General features: G+C 39.6%; 1 protein-coding gene across 1 annotated transcript; it reads left to right on the plus strand.

Annotated features, from left to right (window-relative positions):
* Nucleotides 1-70: 70 nt before the first annotated feature.
* PGRMC1 (progesterone receptor membrane component 1) lies at nucleotides 71-8,294 on the plus strand. The gene is made up of 3 exons (XM_035288172.3): nucleotides 71-508; nucleotides 4,134-4,289; nucleotides 6,942-8,294. The coding sequence occupies exons 1-3, from the start codon at nucleotides 181-183 to the stop codon at nucleotides 7,043-7,045; spliced, it is 588 nt and encodes a 195-aa protein (XP_035144063.1). The 5' UTR covers nucleotides 71-180; the 3' UTR covers nucleotides 7,046-8,294.
* Nucleotides 8,295-15,533: the final 7,239 nt, after the last annotated feature.

Below are 15,533 nucleotides of genomic sequence, written 5' to 3' on the forward strand. Positions count from 1 at the left end.
CGCTTAGGTGGCCTCGGGGGGTGGGCGGGGCTTGGAGGCTCCGCCCCTCCGGCCCTGCCTCCTCCCGGCTAGTCTTAGGCGGCCGCCGAACCTCGCGCGCCACTCGCTCGCTCGGAGGGAGGAGAAAGCGGCGAGTTCCGGAGCCCTGCCTAGCCCGGCCCAACCTTTGCTCTAGAGATCATGGCTGCCGAGGATGTGGTAGCGACCGGCGCCGACCCGAGCGAGCTGGAGAACGGCGGGCTGCTGCACGAGATTTTCACGTCTCCGCTCAACCTCCTGCTGCTTGGCCTCTGCATTTTCCTGCTCTACAAGATCGTGCGCGGGGACCAGCCGGCGGCCAGCGGCGATAGCGACGACGACGAGCCGCCCCCGCTGCCCCGCCTTAAGCGGCGCGACTTCACCCCTGCCGAGCTGCGGCGCTTCGACGGCGTCCAGGACCCGCGCATACTGATGGCCATCAACGGCAAGGTGTTCGACGTGACCAAAGGCCGCAAGTTCTATGGGCCCGGTACGTCGGCCAGCTAGGGGGCCGCGGAGACAAAAGAAGGGGGCCCCCCGGCACGGGGCTGGGCGGGAGAGAGGCGAGGCGGGAGCGGGGCGCCCCTGAGCGGAGGGAGGAATGGCGGCGAGCTAGGGAAGCCGGGCAATCGGAGAGCTGGGAGGCTCCCGGGGCTGGCAGGGGGTAAGAGGCACTCCAGAGGGGCTGCGGGCCAGTCGGGGACGCAGATCCCCGGCCCGCGCTGACAGCGCTGGGAGGGGGTTGGAGAAAGAAGGCTGAGGCGCTTAAGCTGGGGGTGGGTGGGACCGCAAAGCTCGAAGGCGTTGTGGGGGGAGCACATCAAAGCCAAGGCTGTTGGGGGAGTTTCCGAAGGTGCTGGGCTTGAGGATTCCTGGAAGGAGGAGAGGGTAGTGTCGGGTTCTAGGAGGGGAAATAAAGGAGCGATGAGGAGAGGGCGAGAGTGAGAGAAGGTCCAGAGCTAGAGAAGACTGGAAGGCCAATGCCGCCGGGAGTAGATTCCGAATGTGAGTGTGTGAGAGAAACCGCAGAGATAGGATTAACCGCAGGTAAAAGCATTGTGCCTGGTGGATAGTGATGTGTGTGTGCACTCGCGAAGTGTGCATGCGCGGTGTGTGCGTGTTTAGTGTATGATTTATCAGGGGTGTGTGTATGGTGTGTGTGCACACGCACTTGAAATGTGTCATGCGTCAGGTATGTGTGTGGCATGTGTTTGGTATGTGTGCGCTTGTGCTGTGTGTGGGCAGATGGGGAAACGCTGGAAGGTGAACAAGGAGGAAGGGGACTGTTTGAGAGAGGAATAAAGGCTGAACGTGGTGGGCAATGGTAACATGGCAAGCTTTTAAGGTAGTATGGTATTTAGTCTATAGGAGGAGAGAAAGGATTAGAAGCCCCCCCCAAAAAAAAATTAAAATGGAGGGAGGGAGAAGTGGGAGGATACCGAGAAACAAAAGGAGTAGAGCTATGAAGACTGCTGGGTGGGGGGAATCAGGAAAAGCCAACCAGAGGGAAATGAAGAATGGATAACTGCTGCACTGCTGAGCTGTCGGAGGAGGCAGGCCTGATGGGTTCCTTAGAGGTGAGGTTTTTGCAAACCTGGTTGCGTATCACAATCACCTGATGCATCTGAGGAAAAATGCAGATTCCCAGTATAACTGCAGATGAGTTAGACATGCAGATGAGTCTCAGGATGGTCCGGGAGTCTGCATTTTAATATGCTTCCCCAGGTAAATTTGAAAGGCAGCCAGGCTTGCAAAGTCCTGCTTTATAGAATACTTGGAGAGGAGGAAGAAGAGGTTTTTGATCCTCCAATATGGACTCTAAAGACAGGGAGTGTAGAGGGTGTCCATATCAACGGTGCTCATTCCCCACTGGCCTGAGAGAGGGAAGAGTACAGAAGGCAGTACACAGGTGAAACTCGGGCATTCATGTTAATCTCCCAGTCCAACTGATCAAAATAAGATGTGTTAAGGGTAAGGAACTCACTCATTTAGTTTTTCTCTTGCAGATATTTTATTTATTTTTTTAGAGACAAATTTATTTTTTAGAGATGGGGTCTTGCTGCTGTGTTGCCCAGGCTGGTCTCAAACTCCTGGGCTCAAGCGATCCTTCCACCTTCAACTCCCAAAGTGCTGCAATTACAGGCATGAGCCACCACACTGGGCCTGTGGATATTTTAGAATACCTGCTTTCTGTAGGCATGTAACTGTCAGAATAATTTGAAAACCAAACCACACATATGATTTGTCACTTAGAGTAGCACACATAGATGCTTTATCAATAAACATAATCATGTAAGTACCTGTTAATATTAAACACAACCGTAAGGCAGTGAAAACATGTACATGAGGCATCTTCATGACTGTAGTTTGCAGAGTCATTGAGAGGAATGTCAGCCTGCACAAAGAGCACAAAACTAGGAGTCAGGGAACCTGCATTCTAGTCCTGATTGGGTCGTTACTAGTTGTGTGACGTTGTCTAAAGCATTGTTCTCTCTGAGCCTTAGTTTTCTCTCTGAAAAGTAATAAAGATCGCCTATTGTGAGATCTCTGTCTCTATCTTGCACTGTCATTCAGTGAGCCCATGACTACGTGACATCATGGTAGGAAGTGATGCTTCATGTTGTAAAGGATTCCTAAAAATCAGTCATTCTAGTGCCTGTTAACTGTGCAAGATACTGTTGTAGATATGGGAATATAGCAGTGAGCAAAACAGATACAAATTTCTGCTTGCATCCTAGTGAATATACATTGAGCTGAATAATATGTATTTTTTAAAGACTTTTAATGTTCCCACTAGACCTTGTTTAAATATTCTGTGAGGTTTGCTTGGTAAAGACTCACTCTACCAAGCCAATGACCATAATTTCTGAAATGGTGAGCTTCAAACCATTACGTTTGCTATTCTCAAGTACTAGGTGCTGCCATTTCCACTAGAGGTATACATTTAAGAAAAATGTGGGAATTTTTTTATCTTTTCTAGTGGATATGGCAGCATGTAATGATGATTAAAAATAAGCATTTTTCTTTGGAATTTTAATTGTATTTAAAAGTCATAAAATTTACTTAATTTGTAAAAATTTCGGAGTGTATTGAGGTTTCAGGTGACCAGGCCATATTGAAACTTGACCTATTCTCATATTTGGCACAGTGTTTACCTACAAACTTTTAAATGTCAGGGCTGCTATTCAATCTGCCTTGGGGGAAATAACACATTGTTTAAAGTACACTGGATTCTCTTCATGTAGTTGTGCAATATTTAAATAAGTCTAAATATCCACTTTGTGTACCTACGGAATGATTTTCTGCTCTCTTAGACAAAAGTTCAGTATAATATCATAAATCATAGCATTCTGAGTTTTATAGAGTTATTTTGCAGTATTGATTCAGCCTCTTTTCCATGAAGATTTTAGTATTTTCACAGTCTTCTCAAGCCTACCAAAAACAGATCATGAAGACTGATCTCTGTGTTATCTCTTATTTATTGACAGTGAAGGTTATGTAATGTGGATAGATTTTTGAACCACTGATACTCTTATAAAATGATTCTCTGCAGATGCCATGAGTTAATGTTTAATTGAACCTTACAACCAAAGATCTCTATAAGATAACTTTGATTCTTTAAAACAGATCAGAATATATTTATAAGGAAATGTGTTTTCATGTACACATCAGTGTGTTTTATCTTCAGAAACCATAACTCTCATTGGTGTAGCCCCAAGTGCCTAGAACAGTCAGGCTCCCAGTTCAATGTTCTAAAGTTGAATTCTAACCCATGGACTCAGTATTATCTTATGTGATTCCCTACTACTACTACCCAAGAGATCACTAATGACGTATGACTTTTACTAGCTGTTTGAAAACCGCAGGTTACTGACACAAATGTATAGCAGTTTGATTTACTTTTAGTTATTTAAAAGTTTAATGACAACAGGTCTTTCTGTGTCTCGTACATAATGATCGAAATATCAACATCCCTATGGTTTCTGAATGGAATTTGATATTCAAAAATGGGGCTATGTTGATGAATGGGGAAGCCATTTTCTGTGTATAAATCACAGAGAAATCGAGTCTAATAAAGAATTGATCTTTGGTTTTGTGTTGTTTTGTTTTTGAAGAGGGTCCGTATGGGGTCTTTGCTGGAAGAGATGCATCCAGGGGCCTTGCCACATTTTGCCTGGATAAGGAAGCACTGAAGGATGAGTATGATGACCTTTCTGACCTCACTGCTGCCCAGCAGGAGACTCTGAGTGACTGGGAGTCTCAGTTCACTTGTAAGCATTTTTAAAATTGTACCTGGGTCAAATTTCTACTAGTAATGGGGATTCATGGCAGGACAATAGTTATTACTAAGCAACCTAAAACTTGGTGCATTTTCATAGGCTCCTTAATCTTAGATGGATCAAGTTCATGGCTTGAAGTAATTGTAGCAGTGCTGAGTCACTTGCTATGATTGCATATCAATTTTTAGCTAGTTCTCTATGGAAACTTGGGTTTCTGGTTTTGATTTTTTAAATTTTGAGAGATTTGTGTAGATTCCACATGAGGATTTGGTGCTTGGTGTGTCAGGGAAAGGACAGTGGCCATCTTGGCTACAGAAAGGGATTTTTATAAGCCTCTCTTGTAGAGCTTGCCGTTTAAAAGCAGCCCACATCTCTGTTGAAGAATAGGAGACTTGTATTCTGTGAAACAGCTTCTCTTTGAATCTAATTGAGCCTAACTATAGGCCTCATCTACAAATGATGCTTATAATGTGCCCAGCAACAATGGTGTCTGCATTTTTAAAAAGAAACTAAAAAGGAGATGCTTGTTTCTAGCTTATGCTATGGGCTGAGGTCTTTGGAGAAAAGTAGGAATGAGGGGTTAAGTTCAGATTTGGAGAATTCAGGAATTGGCTTCTGTCAGATCTGTTTAATTATCACTCTAGCAATATTTCACTGCCAAGAATTTGAATAAGAGTCTTTCCCAGATTTTATGAAATAGTATATAAAGACTACAAGCATTTATTTGAAGATTTTTCATTTAAAATACAGTTTTTATGTGTGTTCTCTATAATTAGTTAAATATTACATGTTCTCTTGGCTATGTCCAGCCATTTTGTTTGAAAATAATGCTGGCTTCAGAGAGAATTCTGGATTAATAATTAGCCAGCTGTGTCTCTGCCTTTGAGTTTGGGTCTCAAGCAGGCTAAGTATAACTTCCAAGTCTAGAGGCAAATCTTTATATTTTGGAAAACATAGTTCAGTTACCTAATATAGTCCCTAATTTTTGGCATCATAAGGATGCCTTTGTAATTAGTCTTCTATGTGAAACCAATGAATTGTAGTGCCTAACTTACAAAGCTCTGTTTTCTAGGGTTTGTCTTCATCAGTGGGAGAAAAGGAGTGATTTTTTTTTCCACTTTAAGGCTGGCCCCAGTTGCTGTTTTGACACCTCAGCTACACTCAAAGCTGGTGTGGATTCCCCTTACGGCAGGTTTCCCAGACGCCACCCGGCTTTTATTTGTCTGGTACAGTTCCACTTGTTCCTGACGGTTATTTCACACAAAAGCAGCTTTAGTTACCTGGTTAGACAGGTTGGTTACTCCTCTAATTCCTACTCATATTCAGGAATAGGAGACTTTTGGCTTTGGATATTCAGATGATCGACCCTGCATTAGTTTGGCTACAGTGATGTGGAGGTTTGCTGCTGCCATCTCAAGTCTTTTGCATTCTGGTTTGCACCCTTACATCTGTTTTCTCTAACACCTCCAGTCATATCCTGGCTCCTTTACCACTTCCTTTAGCGACCCATAGGTTTTTCTCTGTGCTGGGAAAAACATTCTGTCTCCTGCTATCTTCTTCATCTATGAGACTATTTTTCCTTCCCTTCACTGTCAAACAAACTTCTTGTAAGTTTTTGTTGCTAACTACTGCTTCATTTCCTCTCTACACCTTCTTCCTCCCTACGATATGGCTTCTGTCCCCACAATAGGATTGAACTTTCTTTTTGAAAGATTTCTGGGGAAACCTTTTTTTTTCTTGCCAATCTTGACTTCACTTGTCCATTCCATGTTGTAGATCTCCTGTCATGTGACCCTCCAGAATGGCTCCCTCCACAGAGTTCCCATTTTGGTCTATGGGAGCTCGTTTTCACTTAATTAACTCATTCTTCCAGTTTTCTTGCAAAGTACACATCCTTCCCTTTCCATTCCCCTGGACACCACCCTATTCCTGGCTCTGGTTCCTTTGCACCTGGATCTGCACACTAGCCTCCAGATCTCTCCTTACTGAAATCTGCCCTATACATCACATTGATACTATTGTTAAACTCTATTTTACTTTGTCATTCCTTCGCTCATAAACCTTCAGTGCCCTTTGCCACTGGTAAATCCAAACTCCTCAGGCTGGCTTTTCAGATCTTTCATAACATATCCCCACACTACTTAGCCAATCTTATCTCCTACTAACTTCTAAATGTTAACTCTACTCCTGCCAACTTGGTCTCTTTATTGCTTCCCAGATATGTTGTCTCACCTGTATGCATTTGTACATGGTATTTTCATTTTCTGGAACTCGCTCCCTAAATCCTTCTTTACATTTTTCCAGAATATATCCTCCTTCCATGAAGTGTTTATATAACCCTTCTAACAAACTTATAATATGCCCTTGTTCTTCTAAACATTCTCTACACACAAACAATTCATTTTGATATTACCTTACACACTCTTGCCAGACATTGCCACCTGTTTTATATGTCTGTCTTCTGTACAAAATGAATTCCCTGTTGGCAAGGACGGTGGTATAAACCACCTCTGTATCCTTTAAGAAGCCCAACAGATTGCTGAGTATATTGTAGGCATCTAATAAATGCTTTAAATTGAAATGTGGTAATGATGTTTTAGAAAGAATGAGAATGACCATTTGTGTTTTCTTCTCTATCTCCAGTCAAGTATCATCACGTGGGCAAACTGCTGAAGGAGGGGGAGGAGCCCACTGTGTACTCAGATGAGGAAGAACCAAAAGATGAGAGTGCTCGGAAAAATGATTAAAGCATTCAGTGGAAGTATATCTATTTTTGTATTTTGCAAAATCATTTGTAACAGTCCATTCTGTCTTTAAAACATAGTGATTACAATATTTAGAAAAGTTTTAAATACTTGCTATATGTTTTTAAATTAACATCACTAGTGACACTAATAAAATTAATTTCGTCTTAGAATGCATGATGTGTTTGTGTGTCACAAATCCAGGAAGTGAACTGAAGTGCTGTAATACACATGTTAATACTGTTTTTCTTCTACTTGTAGTTAGTACAGGATGAATTTAAATGTCTTGTAGTTAGTACAGGATGAATTTAAATGTGTTTTTTCTGAAAGACAAGGAAGACTTGGGTATTTCCCCAAACAGGTAAAAATCTGAAATGTGCACCGAGAGCAAAGGATCAACTTTTAGTCATGATGTTCTCTAAAGAGACAGCAAATCCTTTTTTTCTCTCAATTGACTTAACTGCATGATTTCTGTTTTATCTACCTCTAAAGCAAATCTGCAGTGTTCCAAAGACTTTGGTATTGATTAAAAAGCTGTCCAGCAACAAAATGAAATATCAAAACAGAGCTCAGCTGCAAAAAAGCATATTTACTGTGTTTCTGGACTGCATTGTTGTCCTTGCCCTCACATAGACACTCAGACACCATCACACACACAGTAGTATATAGTTAGCATTAAAATAGGATCTGAACAGTCAAAAGAAAGCTTTGGTAAAAAGCTTGCTGGCCTAAAAACCTAAATATATGATGAAGATTGTAGGACTGTCTTCTCAAGCCTCATGTTCATGGTGGGGCAATGGTTATTTGGTTATTTTACTCAATTGCTTATTCTCATGTGAAAATGAGAGAGGGACATACAGAATAGGAATGGGTGTTTGCTCTCCTAAGAGCCTTCATGCACACCCCTGAACCATGAGGAAACAGTATAGTCACTAGCCAAGTGGTTTTTAAAGTAAAACATATTCATAAGGTAACATTCATTGTTATAAAACTCCACCCACTGCAAAAGTAGTAGTCAAGTGTCTCAGTCTTTGATATTGCTCTTTTGGTTAACACTATGCTTAAGTAGACTATATATACAGTTGTATGAATTTGTAAAAGTATTATGTGAAAAACTAGTGAGATTTCAAACTCTTGTAATTGTAGTTAAATAGTCGTTGTATTTTCTTGTGATCTGTGTTTAATGATTTTCCCTCAAATCAGAAAACAAAATGATGTGCTTTGGTCAGTTAATAAAAATGGTTTTACCCACTCTAGTGTGGTGACTTACTTAAATTATTTTAAAAACTTTATTCTAGGGAATCTGATTCAGTCATTTTACTGTGGCCTAAAATCCAGTTTTACTTTTGAGTGCAGAGTTTTTGTATTCTAAAAGCAGCAGCAAAATTTCATGGAGACCTTACACCACAAACCAAATGCCAGCTTGTCCTGTTAAGAAATAGTGAATTGAGGCTGGGCGCGGTGGCTCACGCCTGTAATCCCAGCACTTTGGGAGGCCGAGGATGGTGGATCACGAGGTCAAGAGATCGAGACCATCCTGGCCAACATGATGAAACCCCGTCTCTACTAAATACAAAAAAAAAATTAGCCAGGCATGGTGGCACATGCCTGTAATCCCAGCTACTTGGGAGGCTGAGACAGGAGAATCATTTGAACCTAGGAGGCGGAGGTTGCAGTGAGCCAGGAATGCGCCATTGCACTCCAGCCTGGGTAACAAGAGCGAAACTCCGTCTCAAAAACAAAAAAAAGTAAATAAATAGTGAATTGAATTGCTTTTTTTTGTGACTTGTCAAAATTTTGCCTAAATCAGAACTTTCTAAACTGTAAATGATAGACCTCCACCTTGAAGTCTATAGCAAGGTTCTTAAGAAGTAATGTTACTGAAGGCATTGTCATTGCCAAGTGCTAAGGAAGGGTTTTGGGTTTTTTTTATGTATTGTCTGATCAGGAAAGTATCAGGAATCCTTATAGTAATAAAGTTAATTCACCTCATGTCAAAAGAAGGATAACGGATTTGCATATGCAGTCAGTTGTATAAATGAAGACAACCTATTAGTGTTTTGTCATTTTAATGTTAACATTGGCAGAGTTTTCTTACAAGAGATACACTCCCTAAATCAAAGAAATTTCCATTTTTCGTGTTATCAAACCACATTGCTTGTACTTGTGAGGTGGGTTTTTTTTAATGTGTTTTTTTTCCCCCCACTGGGTTTCATTCACCAAATGTTTGAGTGCCTGTTTTGTACCATGTAACTTGCTATGCCTTATGCTTTGGAGAAGGAGTTGGAGAGAGAAGTTGGGCCCACCTTTGCAGCCTAAAATCTCATGTGCATGTGAAGATTTAGGCTACTCATTTTGCAAAATTAAACAGGCTTGTCTGCTGCCAAGAGGAAAATACCTAGAGCAAACTTGTCCAACCCATGACATGCAGCCCGGGACAGCTTTGAATGCAGCCCAACACAAATTTGTAAACTTTCTTAAAACATGAGTTTTTTTTTTTTTTTTTTTTTTTGCTCATCAGCTGTTGTTAATATATTTTATGTGTGGCCCAAGACAATTCTTCCAATCTGATCCAGGGAAGCAAAGAGATTGGACACCCCTGATCTAGAGCTTCATTAAAGCTTCACTCCCAATAACCTGATTCTCCTCCATGAGCTGAATCAACATTGTGTTGGTTACCTGTAAATGAATATTGCTGTAAGGCAGGACTTTGATCTAAAAACTTCTCAAATCCAGCTAGCATATACATAAGCCATATTCATGCAAAAGGCGCTGCCATTCAAGAAGATGGTGGTGTCCAGGGGTAGTTGTTAGAACCACATGTCCAGTGAAGGAGGGAGGTGTTAACATCTGGTTTGCTCCCCACCTGCTGGCATCCTACCAGCTGCAGAGACTTCACAGTACCAGCATCTGTGGTTCATAAGCAGCATTCACTATGTTTTCAGCTTCCCTGCATAATGTAACATTCACCTTACTTCAGAGGGCCAAATTTATGCAAATCCTAGATCAAGAACAAGCATCCATACATTTCTTGCTGTTTCAGAAAGAGCTCTTTGAACCCGACAAAGACCTTTTCAGCTCTAAAGTGCCCAGATTTTACTCCAAGGTTCAGTCTGCCTTTGTTATAATACTTGGAGGCAGTTTGCTATCTATTTCATGTGAAATTTGAGTTAACTCTTGAATTGTCAAAGACTGATTATTGAGGACCCTAGCTTCTCTGACTAGACTCCCCATCACAAACCCACAATTATTTTTTGATACTGTATAACTTTAACACTTCCACACCCGGGGGCGGGGGGAGCCGGGGGCGGGGGGAGCCGAAGGAATCAGATGAAATTCCATGGAGTCAATTTTGCTACCTCTTATTAGCACTGATAAAATGTGCTGTCCCATGAACTGACAATGTCAGTTTCCACAAAATGGGAAAAGTTGCAATAGAAACGATACTAAAATTAGGCATCTATATTTCCACAGAAAATGTTATTGTGGATGTGCAAGATGCTAGCCAATATATGTGATACATGAACAAAGAATATTCACTATTTTTTAATATATCTGAAAATTAAATATGTATTATTTCTCTAACAATGCAAATGAGAAAAGAGATCAGCAATATTAGTGCAAAACAGCATACTGTAAGTAGAAACTTTCCCCCAAACTTTATACCAGCATTTATTTAAAAATAAATATTTCAAACAGTTTGCAACAAGTAAAAATGTTTATTTGGTTCTTATTTTCAAAAATTACCAGGTTACATGGCTTTCTACCTGAGAAATTTAAACACATTGACATGTTTTTAGCTTTTTCACATTACTACCAGCAACCCATACATGAAAATACCTACTTAAAACACAAAGTTTAAATTTCACATCCCTGTGAACTTTAGGGCACAGGGACATAGAAAGGACAAAAGAAAATGCAAGAAAATACTTTTGCACCACTTAGCACAACAAAGAATAACAGCGTTAATTAAGAAGGTGGTTATAATATTTTAGTCCTATTTTGCTCCTAAGCCAATCAATTAAAAAGTACAGGATAAGTCATCTTCCTCATTTAAGGCCTACACACCGAAAAAGTTGGCTTGAATTTAGAATGTATCACCATAAGACATATTAAAATCTAGGGTTATACAGAATGTAAACATAAAACCAGTATTTTTACTTTCTTCTAAGTCCCAGGATGGTATTTAACAAACAAGACAAAAATGTTATATAGAAATGACTTAGCACTGGTTTTATTACACATAAAAATTGCACATCATGTAATCTACAATTTATTTTTATGTATGGCTACTGAGCAGCAAACTGTTTTCACGTCTAAAAACTCTGAAAAGTCAAGTGACAGAAGATATTTTTTCAAAGCAAGCATAGCTGTTTGTCATTACAATCTTGTAATATTCTTTGTTTTAATGGCATGAAACATGAAAAATTAGAGGCAGGTTTTTGTCAAAGGAAAATAATATCTGGTTTACTGAAAGTTGCCTTACAAAATACAAGCTGTTAGTAGTTTAAAAGGCTACTCTGGACAACAGTACTTTGAACATTTAAACAGTCAAGGCACTTGCTCCATGAGCGATGTTTTTCAGATTTGACAAGCCAAATCTGGTTTTGATGGAAGAGTCACTGGCTTGAAAGTGAAACTGAACACAAGGGAGCCAACACATCATCCGCTGGTTATTAATAATAATAAACATCATCTGCTATGGTATATTCATTTCTGACTATTTGCACGTACTAACAGCTCTATGATTAGAAGAGATCGATGAAACTTGGGGCTCTTCCTTAAGATAAATAAGACTCTGTAGCCCTTTCACATACCAGGTTGTTCAAGAGGCTGGTTATGAGTATACATTGTGATATTCTGGGCAACCACAATGACTGGCATTCTACCTGGCTCTTCCAGCTGGTACTTTTCTACAGAATATCAGATGAAGAGTGTTTGAATGAATCACGTCATATCAAAGTTTTGCCCTTTACTGCTTCTGTGGATTAAAAATCACTTTTTCCTGTTGCTGACAGTCTCTAATGTCATTAATGTCTTCAATTACCAGGTCAGGCATAGTTTTGTTGGAGAAAAAAAAAGGTAATCTACTGCCCCTGGTCCTAAATGCAAGGTAAGGCAGAATTGATCAGCTGAACTTTCTATAGAACCTGCACTGCACTAAGATATAAGTCTTCCAGAATCCATAAAATATCTCAATTTAAAAACATTTATGAAGTCAAAAACTAGTAGGTAAAAAGATCAATTGCTTAAGAGTATACAAATTCTACACATATACATTTTTCCCCAGCTACAAAACTATAGGCTTTTTCTTGACTCTAACAACTCCATGGCATTACTGAGGATTGAGAAGAGAGGCACTTGCTACTGCTTAATAAAGTTCAGTTTGGATTTGACTGGACTCTTGCTTTAGTGATTCTTTAGAATGGAAAATTACAGAAAAACAGCTAGAACTCACATCAAATCCTGTCCAAAGACCACTTTACTTTTGGACTTAAGTGATGTGACCAATAAATACTTATTTGTTGTTGTTTAAAAAAAAATAAAGTTCAGTTTGGGGGATATTCAATGACTTTTTACAAACTGCGGTCACCCAGCCCTGAGTGAAAAGATTACATAACCTGAAATAGAATACTGTCACATCCCCTCTTTTCAAGTGACATGACTGGTGCCTCACAATTTTTTAATATTTCCTTTTGCAAATTCCACTGGTTATATCATTTCAATCCTGCTGTTTTACTAAAAATGGAAAGCCATGGTCTTCTTTAAAAAAAAAAAACAAAACCAACCCTGCTAATGGATTTAAATACTAACCACTTAAACCTCAAAGGACAATCTGGACCACTTTTATATTCTTATTCTAAGACTTTGTCTTGAAAAAGACAACTCTTTGTATATTTAATTGTAGTAATAAGATCAATTTTCTTTTGGTAGGTGCTCATGCAACTCTTTAATGTCATGAAGAAATCTATGTTTTAACTGCTATCTCTTTTATCTACAATTATTTCTAAATAAAACTCAGGAAAGTTTTTTTTGCTGTACATGGTGTTTCTGACCAAATCAAAGAACATGTAAAAGGATCCTTCTTCATACACTGTTGTCGTCTTTGGAGATAAATGATACTAAATGATGATGTTATAACAGCTAAGAAACCACAGAGGGCCATCTCAACCCCTCTCAGTGTTAATCTGCTCCTTGACTGGCATAGAATTAAAGTTTTAGTTGAACTGTAGAAATGTCTGTCCTTGGATAAAGTAGCATTTAAAAGCCTGAGCACAGTCAAATAGAAAACATTGTTTCTCTTGCCAAAGTTTAAAGCATAGGTCAAAGTGACTCCAGGTGTGTTGACAAGCTTTGGAAATATAAAACACCCAGGTTTTGAAGCTTTTGCTCTCTTGCTCTGTAGTTAATTATAATGGCTATATTTGTTTTTAAATTTTCTTGTAACATGTTTATTGTGAAAAAGGATACTCTTGACCTAAGGGGCCATGAAAACATGTACAATTTAAAGGACCAGTACAGTTATTTCCTGAATATCTTCCATAGTCAACATACTCTTGATCATGATGTCTGCTATAATTAGAATTGAACTTGAAATAGTTAGCTCCTCTAAGCTTTCCTGCATTCTGGTTATATTCTGAAAAAGGATACTCTTGACCTAAGTGGCCATGAAAACGTGTAAAATGTAAAGGACCAGTACAGTTATTTCCTGAGTAGCTTCCATAGTCAACATACTCTTGATCATGATGTCTGCTATAATTAGAATTGAACTTGAAATAGTTAGCTCCTCTAAGCTTTCCTGCATTCTGGTTATATTCTGAATTCCAAGGAGTGCTTCTGCGAAAATCACCAAAATAGAAAGAGTGATGTTTTCTTGGTGATGTTACGGGCAAATGAGAGGGCCCATAGTTCACTTGCTGGTCAAACATACTATCACTAAACCTCCTCTTCTTTCTTGTAACATCCTCTGATAGATAACAGGAACTGAGTTCCTGGTAGCAGCCTTCATCAAATGAGTATTCAGGGGCTGGTTGTTTTTTCATTTGGCCATTGTTGTTTTCACGTCTAATGAAATTACTTTTATCCCTATGCCATGAAAATCTCCATCTTGGTTCATACCCAAACTTCCTGCCTGGGGTCCTAAACTTGTAATTAGAGTATTTTTCCTCACCATAGCGCTCCCACTTTGAAAAACAGGTCTGCTGATTTGACCATGTATCTTGTTTGCAAGTGATCATTTTGTCAGTATCAAGAGGTTCTTTTTCTGAGAACCTATTAAATGTGGCCACAGATTTCTCCTCCTCCTCTTTGTTTATGCTAAGGGTTTCACTGAAGCATTCAGAATCACTACTAATATCCTCTAAGAAATCTGTCAACTGTAAACCTAAGCCTGTTGCTTGGCTTTTCCTTGTGGATTTGGAATCTTCAATATGGTAAGTGTGAGTTTTTTCTAACAGACAGCTGTTTCCATCAGTTGGGGACAGCTGATCACCAGCTTCATGGGCTGTCTCCTGGTAATGAGTATTAAAGTCATTAGCACATTCTTTAGCATAATCCACATTTCCTTGTTTATGCTTACGATCCTGAGTACAAATCTTTGATGAGTAATCATTTTCTTGAACCTGTTTTTCCCTTTCCTGGTTTTCCACTTGGCTCGAGTTGACTGAATGATGCCCACACTTTCTCAAACTAATCTGAAATCCATCTCCCTTAGCTTCGACATGCCTCTGCCACTGACATGTACCTGCTGCAGGACTTGTTTCTAGGCAGATACGAGTATACTCTGGAGCTTCATGATTGAAAACATAGTAAAAAAATGCATCTGTTTCATAGACCTTAAGTTTTCTGCCATCACCTCTCCCAGATAATCTGGAACCAGATTCACTAGAATCGTGGTGGTCTTTATTTTCAAGAGGCTGGCCTTTAATTAACGTAATCTCCAGGGAGTTAAACTCAAAAAACAAACTGAATTCATATTTGTCATCACCTAATAATGTTTCAGTTCTCTGTTCTCTAGGTGAACCCCTTAAATTTTCTTCCCTAAGGCAGTGGGAAGATTTATGTAAGTGATCCTTAGTTATTTTCTCCATTTTTTGTTTTTGTTTATTGTCTGACTTGGCAACCTGGTATTTTGATATTTCCTCTTGATTTTGAAGATGCAGAGTGTTTAGCTGTTCTTCCTCTAGAGTTTTCAATGTGTTCACTGGAGAAATCGTTAGATTTGGTGCCTATAATGTTGACCTCCTGTGGGTTAAACTGTGTGGATCCCTTCAAAGAAAAAGATTAAAAATCTGACATGAAAAACTAAATAGATTAAAAAATTCCAAAGAAAATTGTACTTTCTGACATTGTTCTGAAGATACTTCTAATATCTGGGATAGATCCAAATGAGAAACAATATTGCACTGAAGAAACAGAAGGCAAAATTAAATGTCTTAGTCTAATATGAACTGTTTTGAGTAGGTCTATGCCAATGTTTATGTGAGAAGGC

Source organism: Callithrix jacchus, chromosome X (genome assembly GCF_049354715.1).
Source record: "Callithrix jacchus isolate 240 chromosome X, calJac240_pri, whole genome shotgun sequence".
NCBI lineage: Eukaryota > Metazoa > Chordata > Mammalia > Primates > Cebidae > Callithrix > Callithrix jacchus.

Bases quoted from the DNA above. Each gene is read 5' to 3' on its own strand.
- PGRMC1 (XM_035288172.3), top strand. From the start codon at position 181: ATGGCTGCCGAGGATGTGGTAGCGACCGGCGCCGACCCGAGCGAGCTG. The intron at 509-4,133 runs GTACGTCGGCCA...TTGTTTTTGAAG, and splicing joins CCGCAAGTTCTATGGGCCCG to AGGGTCCGTATGGGGTCTTT. The intron at 4,290-6,941 runs GTAAGCATTTTT...CTCTATCTCCAG, and splicing joins CTGGGAGTCTCAGTTCACTT to TCAAGTATCATCACGTGGGC.